General features: G+C 47.1%; 1 protein-coding gene across 3 annotated transcripts in view; it reads right to left on the minus strand.

Moving 5' to 3' along the window:
• Window positions 1-15,122, minus strand: part of SLC25A12 (solute carrier family 25 member 12) — a 61,788-nt gene that overhangs the window by 15,578 nt on the left and 31,088 nt on the right. For all 3 annotated transcript variants that reach the window (XM_083408909.1, XM_083408910.1, XM_083408911.1), the window contains 4 exons: window positions 12,982-13,066; window positions 10,963-11,121; window positions 6,405-6,457; window positions 5,719-5,799 (listed from right to left, as the gene is read on the minus strand). In XM_083408909.1, coding sequence (XP_083265035.1) covers window positions 5,719-5,799; window positions 6,405-6,457; window positions 10,963-11,121; window positions 12,982-13,066 — 378 coding nt within the window. The remainder of the gene's footprint in view (window positions 1-5,718; window positions 5,800-6,404; window positions 6,458-10,962; window positions 11,122-12,981; window positions 13,067-15,122) is intronic.

The following is a 15,122-nucleotide window of genomic DNA, read 5'->3' on the forward strand; positions in this document are numbered from 1 at the left end:
TGCATCGCTTAGCGTTTGGCTGCACTAGAATCACACATGACGTGAGGCTGCCTTTGAAAAGCACTTAAGAGCTCCAATACACGAGGAATGCAGGCGCTAAAATCTTGACTGGGGCAAGGTGCTGGGATCATGTGGCCCCTTTTATTGAGCCAGCTGTTTCAGAGTGCAATTTAGGGTGCTTTGCTGTTGTTTAGTCGTGTCCAACTCTTCGTGACCCCATGGACCAGAGCACGCCAGGCACTCCTGTCTTCCACTGCCTCCCGCAGTTTGGTCAAACTGATGTTGGTAGCTTCGAGAACACTGTCCAACCATCTCATCCTCTGTCGTCCCCTTCTCCTTGTGCCCTCCATCTTTCCCAACATCAGGGGCTTTTCCAGGGAGTCTTCTCTTCTCATGAGGTGGCCAAAGTATTGGAGCCTCAGCTTCAGGATCTGTCCTTCCAGTGAGCACTCAGGGCTGATTTCTTTAAGAATGGATAGGTTTGATCTTCTTGCAGTCCATGGGACTCTCAACAGTCTCCTCCAGCACCAGAATTCAAAAGCATCAATTCTTCGGCGACCAGCCTTCTTTATGGTCCAGCTCTCACTTCCATGCATCACTATTGGGAAAACCATAGCTTTAACTATATGGACCTTTGTTGGCAAGGTGATGTCTCTGCTTTAGGGTGCTAGTTATTTAGGATGCTAGTTATTGTGTATAAGAAGCCCTAAAATGCCCTGGGACCAAGAGGAGAAGACTTTCTTTTGAATAGATATTTTATTTTTAAAAAATCAGCTTTACTGGGGAAGCGCTCAAACATTTGCCTTTCTGCAACGGATTGGCTCAGAGACATTTGCGCAGGTAGCGCTCTTCTTTTAGTACTTGGGGCAGAGGATGTGCAATTCAGAGCCAGAAACCCCTTAGGATTCCTTGTCTGCTACCCAAGGGGAGCATCATAGCTTAGTGGGAGAGCAAAATCCCTGGGTTCAAACCCCAACATCTCCACATATGGCTGGGAAACACATCTTTCTGAGATGCTCTGCCAGTCAAGAGTAGGCAATGATGAGCTCAGCTTTTGATTTTCAAATGTTCTTGGTGTGAATGACGGACTACAAATTAAAATGCCTTGAGCAAAAACGGACAGAGGTAGCGCTTTAATGAAGACTTGCCCATGGTAGAAACATGTTTTGGTACAAAACAATATTAAGTTAGTAACCCTAATAATCAAAGTTCATTACCGAAACAGAAATCGCTAAGATTCCTTACTGAACACATGTCGCAGCAGGGGGGGAAATAGCCTAATGAATGCATACCTGAAAACATCCTCAAGCAATTTTTTTTTTAAAGGAACTCAAGTCTAATTTAAAATGTGCATATATTTTCATAAAAATTATACTGCCGTTAGGCTGTGTGGGCTTCCTCATGAAACCACAGCAGCCCCCAGCAGTTTATAGCTGACTTCGGATGGGGGGGCTGGCGGCGGGAAGTGGGGGGGGGGAGAGAGAAGTCAGCAGATGTGTCAGGCCTTTGAATTACATTTATTTGCGGGGTTGAGGGGTCTCTTCCATATAACTGTAGCTGCTTCTAATGGGCCTTCAAAAGCGAGATTAGGTTCTCTCTGGGGTACGGCTATAACTCGCTCAGTTGTTGCCTTTCCCAAACGTGGGTTTGTGCGCAGACAAGCGAAGGCCGGGGTATCTACAGGGCTGCCATTTCTAATCAGGGAGAAGTAAGAACAGCATCACTCCAGGGCTACCTCTTTGAATTCGGAGTTTGCAGAGGTCAACAGCCTCATTGCCCGTGGTTTTGGTGACAAGCTGAAGAGATTTCCATCCAGCCTGTTCAACTGGAAGTTATTAAGAGTTCCCAGATCCAAACCCGGGGAGGGCTCTGGCCTCTTTGGCCACAGCTGCACCATACATCTAAAGCATTATTACAGCACTTTGGCAGAATCCTGGGCGCTGCAGTTTGTTAAGGGTGTTGAAAGTTGTTAAAAGTAAAGGTAAAGGGGCCCCTGACCATTAGGTCCAGTCGTGACCGACTCTGGATTGCGGCGCTCATCTCGCTTTACTGGCTGAGGGAGCCAGCATACAGCTTCCAGGTCATGTGGCCAGCATGACTAAGCCGCTTCTGGCAAACCAGAGCAGCGCACGGAAACGCCGTTTACCTTCCTGCCAGAGCGGTACCTATTTATCTACTTGCACTTTGACATGCTTTCGAACTGCTAGGTTGGCAGGAGCAGGGACCGAGCAACGGGAGCTCACCGCATTGCGGGGATTCGAACCGCCGACCTTCTGATCAGCAAGTCCTATGCTCTGTGGTTTAACCCACAGCGCCACCTGCTACGCCACCGCGTAGTTGTTAGGAGAGCCCTATTCCTCTCACAGAGGTACAGTTTCCAGAGTTCCCTGGGAAGAGGGACTGGTGTTCAAATCACTCAGCTTTGGGATGGGAATACGGTCATACCTTGGATCCATTCCAGAAGTCCGTTCAACTTCCAAAACGTTTGGAAACCAAAGCGCGGCTTCTGATTGGCTGCAGGAAGCTCCTGCAGCCAATCAGAAGCCCCGTCGGACGTTCGGCTTCCAAAAATAGTTCGCAAACTGGAACAGTCACTTCTGGGTTTCGTGGCGTTCGGGAGCCAAAACTAAGCTGTTTGAAAACCAAGGTATGCCTGTAACTCTCAGCACCCTTCTCAAACTATGGTGCCCAGGATTCACTGGGGAGAAGCAGGGTTGCTTAAAGTGACGTAATAGTGCTCTACATATATGGTTCGGGTGTGGCCTTTTAGATGTTGTTGTTGTTTAGTCATGTCCGACTCTTCGTGACCCCATGGACCAGAGCACGCCAGGCACTCCTGTCTTCCACTGCCTCCCACAGTTTGGTCAAACTCATGCTGGTAGCTTCGAGAACACTGTCCAATCATCTCGTCCTCTATCGTCCCCTTCTCCTTGTGCCCTCAGTCTTTCCCAACATCAGGGTCTTTTCCAGGGAGTCTTCTCTTCTCATGAGGTGGCCAGAGTATTGGAGCCTCAGTTTCAGGATCTGTCCTTCCAGTGAGCACTCAGGGCTGATTTCCTTCAGAATGGATAGGTTTGATCTTCTTGCAGTCCATGGGACTCTCAAGAGTCTCCTCCAGCACCAGAATTCAAAAGCATCAGTTCTTTGGCGACCAGCCTTCTTTATGGTCCAGCTCTCACTTCCATACATCACTACTGGGAAAACCATAGCTTTAACTATACAGACCTTTGTTGGCTTAGAATGGATAATAACCTTAAGCACAACCGAGTCTATTGCTTCACCAAAGTGAGGACAGAAGCTACATAGGAAGACAGATGCTTTTCAACTCAACTCTTTAAAAAGGTACCAAAAGCACTATGATGCCACTTTATGTGGCGAACCATCCTGACGTTTACGTACGAAGGGTGATATACAAATAAATAGTAAACAAAAAAAATGCAATACCTTTGCAGGGTCCGGGCTTGACAATTCAGCAGGGACCTTCCCCTAACGCTTTAAGAACAGCAAGCCAAGGCTGAGCGTATATTTGAACAATTAAGCCATGGTGAAATTGGGCTAAGTGTGCTCACCAAAAGCAGCCAGCATTCATTCAAACGGTTGTCGGTTCTCTGAGAAACAGATTACCTGCCTCCAGCCTTTGCATCGGTTACAGTGGTGCCCCGCAAGACGAATGCCTCGCAAGACGGAAAACCCGCAAGACGAAAGGGTTTTCTGTTTGCAGAGGCGCTTCGCAAGACAAATTTCCCTATGGGCTTGCTTCGCAAGACGAAAATTGACGAAAAATTTTGAATTTTTTTTCTGCTCCAAAACCCCTTTTTCTGAAGTGCTAAGCTGCTAAAAGCATTTTAGCAGCAAAACCGCTAATCCCTTAAGCCTTAAAAAGCCGTTTTTAGCCCTTAAACTGTCAATAGCGCTAATAGCGCTAATCCGCCAAAGGGCTTGCTTCGCAAGACGAAAAAACCGCAAGACGAAAAGACTCGCGGAACGGATTATTTTCGTCTTGCGAGGCACCACTGTACTCTCCAGTCTTGGGGGGTGGGCTACATTTCTGGTTCCTGAAGGGTACAGTAGAACAGAGGTGGCAGAAAGAGCAGCTGCCCTTCAGTAAGGAATGTGTAAGAGTGGAACTCCTTGCATTTCAATAAGATTCAAGCTGCACTGGAATCAATGCGTCCTGGAAAATGTCAGTGATATATTGTTCTGAGAAGGACGACAGCTCGGTCGGTGGTGGGGCGTTCACTTTGCACCCAAAAGGTCTCAGGCTCAACCCCTTGCTTCGGCAGGTAGGGCTGGGAGAGACCTGTGTCTGAAGCCTTGGACAGCTGTTGCCAGTCAGTGTAGACAACAATGAACTTGATGGACTGACCTGGCACAAGGCAGCTTCCTATAGGCAATGTACAATGGAAGACTTAAAACTCCCACTGATTTCACTGGGACAGAATTAGGCACCTGCTTAACTCTCCCCCATGGAAATCAATGGCGCTCAAAAGTGTTTCACTTTTGGCCCTGCGTTTACTGTATTTTTTGCTCCATAAGATGCACCTAGTTTCTTAGAGGGGGAATGCAAGGAGGGAGGGAATTCTTTAAAGGGAGCAGTGAGCAGAGCCTGTATGCATCCCAGGCTCTGCTCAGTGCTCCCTTTCACGAGCCACGTGGAGCATGTGTGCGGCACTTGCGGGCTTTTCCCCGAGGAGGGGCTGACGGGCTGCCCTTCTCCCTCCTCGGGGAAAAGCCCCCAAGCACCGCACACACGCTCTGCGCGGCTCTTGGGGGCTTTTGCCGGAGGTGGAGGAAAAGACAGAGCTGCACGATCTGTCCCTTCCCCCACCTCCCGCAAGAGCTGCGCGCTAAGCCGGAAGTCAGGACAGCAAGCGGGATCGCTGCGCAGCGATCCCTCTTGCTGTCCTGGCTTATGGGATAGCCGCGCACAGCCTCTCCTGGGCAGCAGGATGAAGGCTCTCCCAAGAGCCGCGCTCCCGTTAAAGAGCATGTGGAGCCTGTGTGCAGCTCTTGGGGGCTTTTCCCCGAGGAGGGAGAAGGGGAGGGAGAAAAGACTCCAAGAGCCGCACACACGCTCCACGCGGCTCTTTAAAGGGAGCGCTGAGCAGAGCCTCCCGCCTGCATTCGCTCCATAAGATGCACACACATTTCCCCTTACTTTTTAGAAGGGGAAAAGTGCGTCTTATAGAGCGAAAAATACGGTGCATTGTTACTTACATAAAAGTCCTCTTGATTAAAAAAACAACAACTGGAGCCAGATAAATCCTGTTGCAAGCAGACAACGGATTTGCTCTGCAGGAGATAAATAAAGCTCCTCTCCACCTTTCAGACAAAAGGAACTCTTCTGCCAAAAAACCGAGAGAGCTCTACATCTCTCTCTCTCTCTCGATATATATATATACAGCCGTGGCTTTCTCACGGTCATTTTCTCCAACCGGTGTTGACAATCAGAGCTGTTCTGTGGGGGAAAACAACCTGACATTTCTAATAACACCTCTGTGCTGATGGTCGTAATGTAAAGAGATGCCCTGCTTTGCTGTAACCTGCTCCACGTAGCAGCCGGCAGTGGAAAAGGTGTCAATAGAAAGGGACAAACAGCACCAAAATTGTGGCAGCTCTGCCCGTGACACGGCGATAAAATTGTTATGTGTCGGCAGTCATTTTAATATGGGCACAAAGTGGGAAAGGTGTGCTCCTTCCCATGGCAGGGATACTTACGCAGCCTCCCGCAAGGATCTCTGCATACAGTGGAATGGAACCGTCTCTCTCCGTGAATTTGTCTCTGACGAAGTCATTGACCTAACAGAAAGACATAATTAATACCATCAGCCCCCAATTCCACCTTCCTCGTTTACAGTTTTATTCAGGAGATCTAAAAACAATATTTGGATATTTGGATTTGATATCTGGAATCCATTCTTACAAATTCTGTAATAGGTTAAGATCTGGTGAAGTACAGTAACAAAGTAGATGGCTTTTGGGTTCTCCCCACCTCCTCCCGTTATTTTCTCTTCCTCACAGGTTCTGTTTCTCTTTTTCTCTCTTTTATTTACGTCTCACCATGTTTAGTGCACATATAATTATGTCCTTTTTAACTTTCAATAAAGATTTATTATTTTTAAAGGAGATCTAAAAAGGCCAGAGTGTGGCAGTTCCGGGAGCAGAGAGATCACTTGAGCGATGTTTTGGGTGTTCTACAAAAGTAAATACTTTTCCCCCCGAAAAAGAAGAAAGCTGTGCAAAAGTGTCGAGTTATCCTCACTTTAAAATATCTTTATGTTCACATTTTTTCATACTGCATTTGGATTTGTATGTACGTTGGGAGCTGCTTTTGAGGAGCGTCTCCTCCCAAAACTGGATCGAAAACCCTCTAAAGAAAATTATTTAAAAATAAATATACTCACTGTAAGCTTAATAGCTTTTTCTGGAGCGACACCAATGAGCTGTGGAAGCAACCCTAGACAAATGGAGCAAATGTATCACAATTAGACATGCTCAAGTTTCCTGGCATGACGTCTAGGGTGCATTGCCCTGTAATAGCCTAACACGTCCATTTCCCCACAGAGGTTTTTCTTTGACATCAATGATGTTTCTACACATGGAGCTGGCCGTTCCGCAATGTGCCCATTGCGCTGTTTTGCAACTGAGCATTTCAAGACTTCTACCGCAGACGGTGAAGTCGAGCTTGCTTGGCGCAACGGCTTGCTGGCGCTGCATTTTCCTAAGTCTATTGCCCGATATCAGCTGCCTGCTATGAACTGAAATCAGCTTTATTGCTGCTGAGTTATTCCCAAACGCCTCTTGCGGGATGCTCAGAGCACGCAGTGTGCCTTTCTTTTAACTGCAAGATGCTGCTCCTTGTCGATTTGATCAATCGGCAATCAGTCACTAGGTGGTTTCATTCATTCCCAATCAAGTCCTGCCGCTTTTTACTTCTTATTTAAACTGCTGCTTGGAAACAAAATTGAAATGCCAGGACGTCTAGCGAGCTCCGTAGACACTCCAGTCAAGCGTCATTATATACACAGTCAGGCAATACCATTTCCTATAGTTAACCTAATTCATAAGAGAAAGACAGTGGCTTGGATCCAGAGAAGTGAAAGTGAAAGGGAACTTGAAGAAAGTTCTATTACCACCCACCCCTTTCCCCATTCTTCACTCTGAATTCCCTGAATGGCGTGGGATGGAGATCCATGCGACGGTCACCTCCAGGCTTGACTACTGTAATTCGCTCTACGCGGGGCTGCCCTTGAAGCTGTCCCAAAAACTCCAGCAGGTGCAGAATGCTGCAGCGAGGCTCCTCACAGGGTCTCTGCCATGGGAGCATATTCACCCAGTGCTTTTCCAGCTGCACTGGCTCCCGGTGGAGTACAGGGTCAGATTTAAGGTGCTGCTTTTGACCTTTAAAGCCCTTCACGGCCTAGGACCTACGGGACTGCCTCTCCCGGTATACCCCACAGAGGACCTTAAGGTCCATAAACAGCAACACCCTAATGGTCCCAGGCCCTAAGGAAGTTAGATTGGCTTCAACCAGAGCCAGGGGCTTTTCAACACTGGCTCCGGCCTGGTGGAACGCTCTGCCTCATGAGACCAGGGCCCTGCAGGATCTGATTTCTTTCTGCAGGGCCTGTAAGACAGAGCTGTTCCGCCTGGCCTTTGGCTTGGAATCAGCCTGATCCCCTCCCCCTCTTTCCTTTTCTTTCTCCTCCTGTGATCAGGCTGCATTTTAACATTTTAATGTTTTACTGTTTCAATATTTTAATGTTGTATTCTAATCTTGTTTTTAAGTTGTATTCATTCAACTTGTTTTATTATTGCTTGTTAGCCACCTTGAGCCCTGCTTTGGCTGGGGAGGGCGGCGTATAAATAAAAATTATTATTTTTATTATTTTTTTTATTATTATTATTATTATAAATCACCCAAAGTTGGACTGAGCTCCAGGCACGTAAGATGCTTCCACTTCATTTTGGGTAACTTCCTCTTTTCTAATGCAACACATTTTCCTCCAGTCCCATACCATTCTGGCGCTCTGGGGAACGTTTATGGGAGCTGAAGGGGCTAGGAGAAAGCAGAAAAATCCCCTCCCACGAGTTTTCTCCCGTGTGCAGTTCTCAGTATCCAGGCCAACACTACCTACATCTACACACAACGCTCTCTTTTCACTACCTAAAAGAAAATAACTTCTAAGACCAATGCAACTGTCTACTTTGTTACTTACATCGTTAAAATGGAGAGACAGAGGTTTTAAGCACTAGGAGGAAAAGTTAGCGTTAAGTTACAAAAGAAGATGAAGTCGCTGGATTTCCCCCCCCCCCCAGTTAAGTGCAATGTGAGGCTATCAGCACCAAAACACATACATACTTGCACCTGTTTAAAGATACATTTTTTGTCAAGCGAAGTTTCTTTGGGTATAACATAGTCGCAGGTTGAGAACCAGGAATTTTGGGGTGGCCAGGCCATAGGGTACACTGGAAGTCAATGTGAAACATGAATTAAGTGCCATCTAGTGTATTTTATTTAATGGATTTGTTTTAATAAAATAAAATGAGGATGGGACATTTTAAGTGTCATGTGCTTGAATGTGTGGTTTTTTCCCCCGTTCCTGTGACACCGGACTCTCTGCCCAGAAAAGGTGAGTGATGGGAACAGGTTTGACGGCCTATGAGCTCCATTCCTGCCCCGCAATAACTGGTGGGTACTTTTCCAGCAGCAGACCTGTTTAAGAAAACAGATCAGCAGAGGGCAGCCTTCGCTCGCTTGGCTTTAGACGAAGCATCTCGCCACTTTTAATCCAGTCCCTTTCCAACCTAGACAGCAGGCGCATGTGTTACCTGTCTCCCTACCGTTGCCCTGGCCCAACTTTCGCAAGAGCTGACAGAACTGTAATAAAGTGCTGATTCACCCCACTGCCGTTTCAAGGGAAATGAAGTTAATCTGCCGAGCGGTCTGCGAGCCGACTGCCGGAAGAGCCGGCCGATTCTGTGCAATGAGGCCGTTTCCCCGCTAGCAGGAAGAACGGCGGGTTGTTCACACCCTTGCGTCAGCAGCGGCAACAGAATGCAGTAGCTCTCGCTGCTTAAAAGCCATGTGGGGTTTACCTTCCACATGCAACTCCCTTCTCCTAAGAAGCCCAAATCAAATGTGCGTGTGGCACCTACACACGCACGGGCGCAGATCAGCAGCTAATGTATGCCGCGGCTTAGTTTCTTTCAACGCAGTCCTTTTTGTCTGAGGCTTAACAGACTTATTATGCTGGGGGGAAAGGTAGTTATTAAACACACAAAGGGCGGTTGACAACAAGAAAAAGAAATGCCGGTCTCCCAGCCTGAGTCTCTGATCCCCTATTAAAAGGATATTTAGCACAGTAGTGCCTACCGCTAAAGGAACTAATAGACAGTAACACCTGGAGGCACTCCTCCCACCGCCATTAATACACAGCTAAATACAGCGCATGTGCGCGCGCACAAACACACATATGCAGGATCAACGGCTACGAGTCATGATGCCTACATACAATCTTCAGGATCAGAGGCAGCAGCATGCCTCGGAATACCAGTTGCTGGGGAAGATCAGCGAGAGAGAGAGAACGCTCTCATGTCTTGCTGATGGACTTCCCATCAGCAATTGGTTGGTGCAACTGCAGAAAACAAGGACAGGGGAATGGATCAAGGTTTCCCTCCCTTTTACCTTCCCAAACGTGGGTCTCCCAGCTGTTTTTGAACTACAACTCCCATCGTCCCTAGCTAGCAGGGCCAGTGATCAGGGATGGTGGGCGTTATAGTCCAAAAACAGCAGGAGACCCAAGTTTGGAAAACCCAGGACGAGATGGACATGTGGTCCAATCCAAAATAGGGCTCTTCTTACGCATTCTCATCCTCTTGACTTACACAGGCACACACACTGTACTTCATGCAGTCTTAGAGCAGATTCACCTTTTACATGTACAAAAACTGCATGGCGAAATACACATGCGGTGCCATCATCTGTGCAGAGGAAAAGGAATCCAGACCGGCTTCTGTCCTGACTGCAAAGGCACAGAGTCACTTTGCCGAATGTCAAACCCATGTAATTTTTCCGCCTGAGCTTTAAAGTATGAACGGAGTAATAGATTCTGCAATGAACCATCGCGGAGGCTTAGACTGTAGGTAAGACTTGGTTCTGGAGTTTGGTTCCAGGATGTCGAAATCCTAGGAAATGAGATTTGTCGGGCAACCTTGGGCCAGCCATTGCCTCTTATCTTAACTGACCTCACAGGGTTATTGTGAGGAGAGAATGGAGAGGAGGGGAACAACACACACACACCATGTTGAGCTTCTTGCAGGAGAAGGTGGCATATAAAGGTAAAGGTACCCCTGCCCGTACGGGCCAGTCTTGACAGACTCTAGGGTTGTGTGCTCATCTCACTCTAGAGGCCGGGAGCCAGTGCTGTCCGAAGACACTTCCGGGTCACGTGGCCAGCGTGACATCGCTGCTCTGGCGAGCCAGAGCCGCACACGGAACGCCGTTTACCTTCCCACTGGTAAGCGGTCCCTATTTATCTACTTGCACCCGGGAGTGCTTTCGAACTGCTAGGTTGGCAGGCGCTGGGACCGAACAACGGGAGCACACCCCGCTGCGGGGATTCGAACCGCCGACCTTTCGATCGGCAAGCCCTAGGCTTTAACCCACAGCGCCACCCTCCAAGGTGGCATATAAATGTATGTAATAAATTAAGTAAGTAACTTAAGATGTGTGTGCACATGAAAGCACAGAAAAGCACCTAACGGGTATTAACCTATACAGCACCTTCAAGCTACACAGTTTGAGAGTTTTGCAGTTTTATAAGCCAAGAAGTACCCAACACACACACAAACACGGCTCCCTATCCCTCAAGAGTTTCCTTGCGCTGTTTAGGCGCTTGCACAAAAGCCATTAAAAGGTCAACCGCAGGTGTATTGGACTGATGCGTTTCATCTGCTCACCTCTGTAAAGGCCAAAAGCGCCTTCGTAACGCAGAACCTTCTTGAAACAATCGAAGCTGTTTTTGTACATCAGCTCTCCCACCACGGAGCCCGTTGTGCGCTGGTTCTGCATGCGCGTCTTCACCAGATCGATAGGGTAGACGGCAGTAGCTCCTACGGCTGCAAACCAAAAGACAACGAACGTTTTATATTCCAGCTTCTCACTGTGCCCAAACAAAACATGCCAGCGTGGAATAAGTGCTTCTGCTCTTGTTTTTAAGTTTGTTTCGATTGCTTTTATCTGGAGTGTGGATTTTAGCTGTGTTCACTCTCTAATTTTTATTTGTACACTGCTAGGAGAGGTGTTGTGTTTTTTAGCAAGCGGTTTATAAATCTTCTAAATAAGTTAATAAATAATTATGAGACATATGAACGGTGTTACAACAGCCCTGAGACATAAAGGAGTTTGATGGAGAACAGAGTGAAATGTAGGACAGGAAAAATATGAAGGACCATAGAAGCCAACTCCTAAGGGCAAATGGGTCTTTACCCCCCCCCCAATAAAATATTTGAGAGGGCACCTGCCCCAAATTGATGGGCATTGCCATTCAAATGGTGTACGTGCACCGTGTCATGTGATCGATTATGCGGGAGAGGGCTTACCTGCTCCCCTCCATATTTTATTCAAGTTGGCACCCCTGTGAAGGACACTCTGCTTATGCCCATGGAACTCTTACCCACAGTCCTGGGTGGGAGGGTGGGGTAATTAGGATTGCCTGGTAATCTGCACATGTTCTCCATTCATACTTCACGTTTTCCAGGGCTGAATTCTGGTGCGGAAAAACCGGCTGAACCACTCAAGCCTTTGCCTAAAAATGAAGCTCAGATCGCAAAGCATTCCTTCCAACCTCACTGCTGAACAGCGCAGGGGATGGGGAGATAATTCTTTGGAAATGTTTGCATTTTGCAGGAAAGTTCTCTGGGCAGAGGGAAGCCCTGCTTTTTCGTGCTGAAGAGAAGCCAATACTGAAAAATGTGGTCTAGCTGTCAGGGTGTCTCAAACGATTAGGAGACTGATGGATGCAGGCCTTCCAAACAACAACAAAAATCATCTCGTTACAGAGGCTCATTAAGCTGGAGATACGCTTCATCGCAGCCTCCTGCATTCCCCTTTCAACCTAGTCCCAAACAGTTGCTGTTCTCTGCAGCGGAAGGAGTACAATTCAGCTTCAAACGGCAACTGCTCAGGTGGGTATGAAAATCTACAGTAAACAGAATACAGACTATCAGCTGGAGCACCTGGAGCACACATAGGTGTGTTTCATAGCCTCTTGCTATGCCCCGTTTCATAATATTGTTTTGTAATATTATCATAAATCAGTAGTTCAAAGATGACTAATGACTATATGTACCGTATTTTTCCGTGTATAAGTCGTTCCCATGTATAAGACGCCCCCTATTTGGGGGGACTCCAAAATAAGAAAACACCCCCTCAGCATTACCCGTGTATAAGACAAGTCCCGATTTTAAACCTAATTTTTTGGTAAAAAAAACACACCCTAGTCTTATACACGGAAAAATACGGTAAGTCTCAACCAAATTATATACCAAAAATGAAACAAGGGGGCAGAAAAAATGTGATGTCTTCAGCCTCTTTATTAAAGACACTGTATTTGTCCCCGGCCTTCGTTTCCCTTTCTGAGTTTGGTATCAATCCCATCAACTATAATTAAGAGGGGAGTCCGAGGCTATATCTGAGAAGTCTGTCGTTCTGCAAGTTATGCTCCAAAGACTGTCTGGAGCCTGCAGTGCCAAGGTCATGTTCTGTCAGGACTTCTGATCATAGGCTTGGGGGTTTTTCTGGGGTTGTTTTTTTTTTATAAGTAACAATAAAGAGCTCTCTTCAGAGCTCCACCACCATTCCTACCCTGGGGGTGGGAGGGACAATGAACTCCAACTTAGCTGATCTGCAACCAGCCCGGCTAGATAATATTACAGCAATCCCAGCTTGAAAACAGCACACAGAGACATGTCACTCACCTCCAGCAATTGAGCCCAGAGTGAACCTGTAAGCCGACTCAGCTGCCTGGAGCCAGACAGGTCTGCCCAGATCACCGTAAGATTGCTGTGAGTGAAGAACGGGGGTCGGTGGAGCGGGGTGGGGTGGGGGGGAGAGAGGGACAGAGAACAAGACATGAAATTGGGCACAAAAAACCCCAAACCCTGTTATGAGAACTGAAAGCAACTGTTCACTGAGCTTTAAGTAAGAATAAAAATGATCAGGCAGCTCTCTTAAACACATTAACCGGGGTTTACTTCTAAGGATTGAACTTTCCTCTCTCTCACATCCCAGAGACAGTGTAACTGAAAAACTAATTTGTGAAGATGCACAACAATGACTTTCTCTCGTTCCCACGTTTACAAGATATACTGCTAGGTAATGCTCAGCACTCAAATGCCCTTTTGCATGCAACGCAATTTAAAGTCTGTGGTCATGGGACGTGGGAACCAAGGCACTATTGGGTTTTATGGTTAAACCAAATGTGGATAAATTAAAAGCTGCAGGCCTGCTGAAGCATTTCCAGCTGAAGTTCTTCCTATACTCCATGGACTGTTTTTCATTTATGCTTCACTGGCTACTAAACCATGCTTGGGTTGTAGCAAAACTCAAGCTTGCTCCCCTCTGCCTCTGAAACAGTCTTTAGACCAGAAGCTTCTGTTTTAGAATAACCACTGTTTAGCATTTTGCCCGCCGGAGTGGTACCTATTTATCTACTTGCACTTTGACGTGCTTTCGAACTGCTAGGTGGGCAGGAGCAGGGACCGAGCAACGGGCGCTCACCCCGTCGCGGGGATTCGAACCGCTGACCTTCTGATCAGCAAGTCCTAGGCTCTGTGGTTTAACCCACCGCGCCACCCATGTCCCTCTTACTAAACACTAAACTGAACACTAAACTGTGGTTAATCTATGGTTGGTGGAAAGATTAACCATCATTCAGGTTCAGACGTGACAACAAGCCGAAATTAGATGAAAAGGGAATTGAATGCCTCTAAGTTCTTCCTCCCTACCAGGCCAAAGGAGGATTAGGAGGGAGTCCATGGCTCACTGCCAACCATCATATTGCTAAACCATAGTTTACCATTATGTGTGAACTCAGCCTGTGTTTCTTCATTTCCTTGCAATCCTCATGAAATCCTAGCAAAACTGTGCATTGAGGTGAGTCCTAAGCATATGTCACCCTGAGCCTGTCTTCTCCTCCCTTCTAATGGAAATATAACTTTAAGCCTATTTATGAAGGCGCTTACTATACCCCGCCACGCGCCTGGATTCACATAGGATATGCAAATTAGTATAATTAATGCTATGGCTTTCAGAGCATGAATATTTATAAATAGAAAATTACTGTCACTGGCATCACTCCGTGAAGCCACTGTACACAGATATTTAGCAGCTAGACAAAAGAAAATCTTTCCGTGAGAATATCAGCCGCAAGTATGATGGAAAGACTGGCAGCCTCCCCTTCTTTTATCTTTGCCAACTAGGCGGAAAGGGTATGTTAATAAAAATGTTTAAAAAGTTACGACTTCCGTTATCTCAGATTGCTCTCCGCAGCCAAACTCCCCTTGCACAGATCGCCCTCTTCATTAGTCTAATGACCTGTTCTCATGCACTGCTGTGCTGACATGGCAATGCAGGGCATAGAGGTCCCAACACTAGACATTGCCTCCTTCTCCCCTTAGGAGCATAGGAAGCTACCTTATACAGAGTCAGACCATTCATCCATCTAGCTCAGTATTGCTTACTCTGACTGGCAGTGTACGGTATTTTTTGCTCTATAAGACTCACTTTTTCCCTCCTAAAAAGTAAGGGGAAATGTGTGCGAGTCTTATGAAGCGAATGCAGGCTGCGCAGCTATCCCAGAAGCCAGAACAGCAAGAGGGATTGCTGCTTTCACTGCGCAGCGATCCCTCTTGCTGTTCTGGCTTCTGAGATTCAGAATATTTTTCTTCTTGTTTTCCTCCTCCAAAAACTAGGTGCGTCTTATGGTCTGGTGCGTCTTATAGAGTGAAAAATGCGGTATAGCTTGTGTTTCAGGCTGGGAACATCACCAGCCCTGTCTGGAATGAGACTGGGGGAGGGAGTGAACCAGTGCTGCCTCGCCTCCTTATTGGCCACCGGA

Source organism: Podarcis tiliguerta (genome assembly GCF_965153285.1).
Source record: "Podarcis tiliguerta genome assembly, chromosome: 1".
Lineage (NCBI taxonomy): Eukaryota > Metazoa > Chordata > Lepidosauria > Squamata > Lacertidae > Podarcis > Podarcis tiliguerta.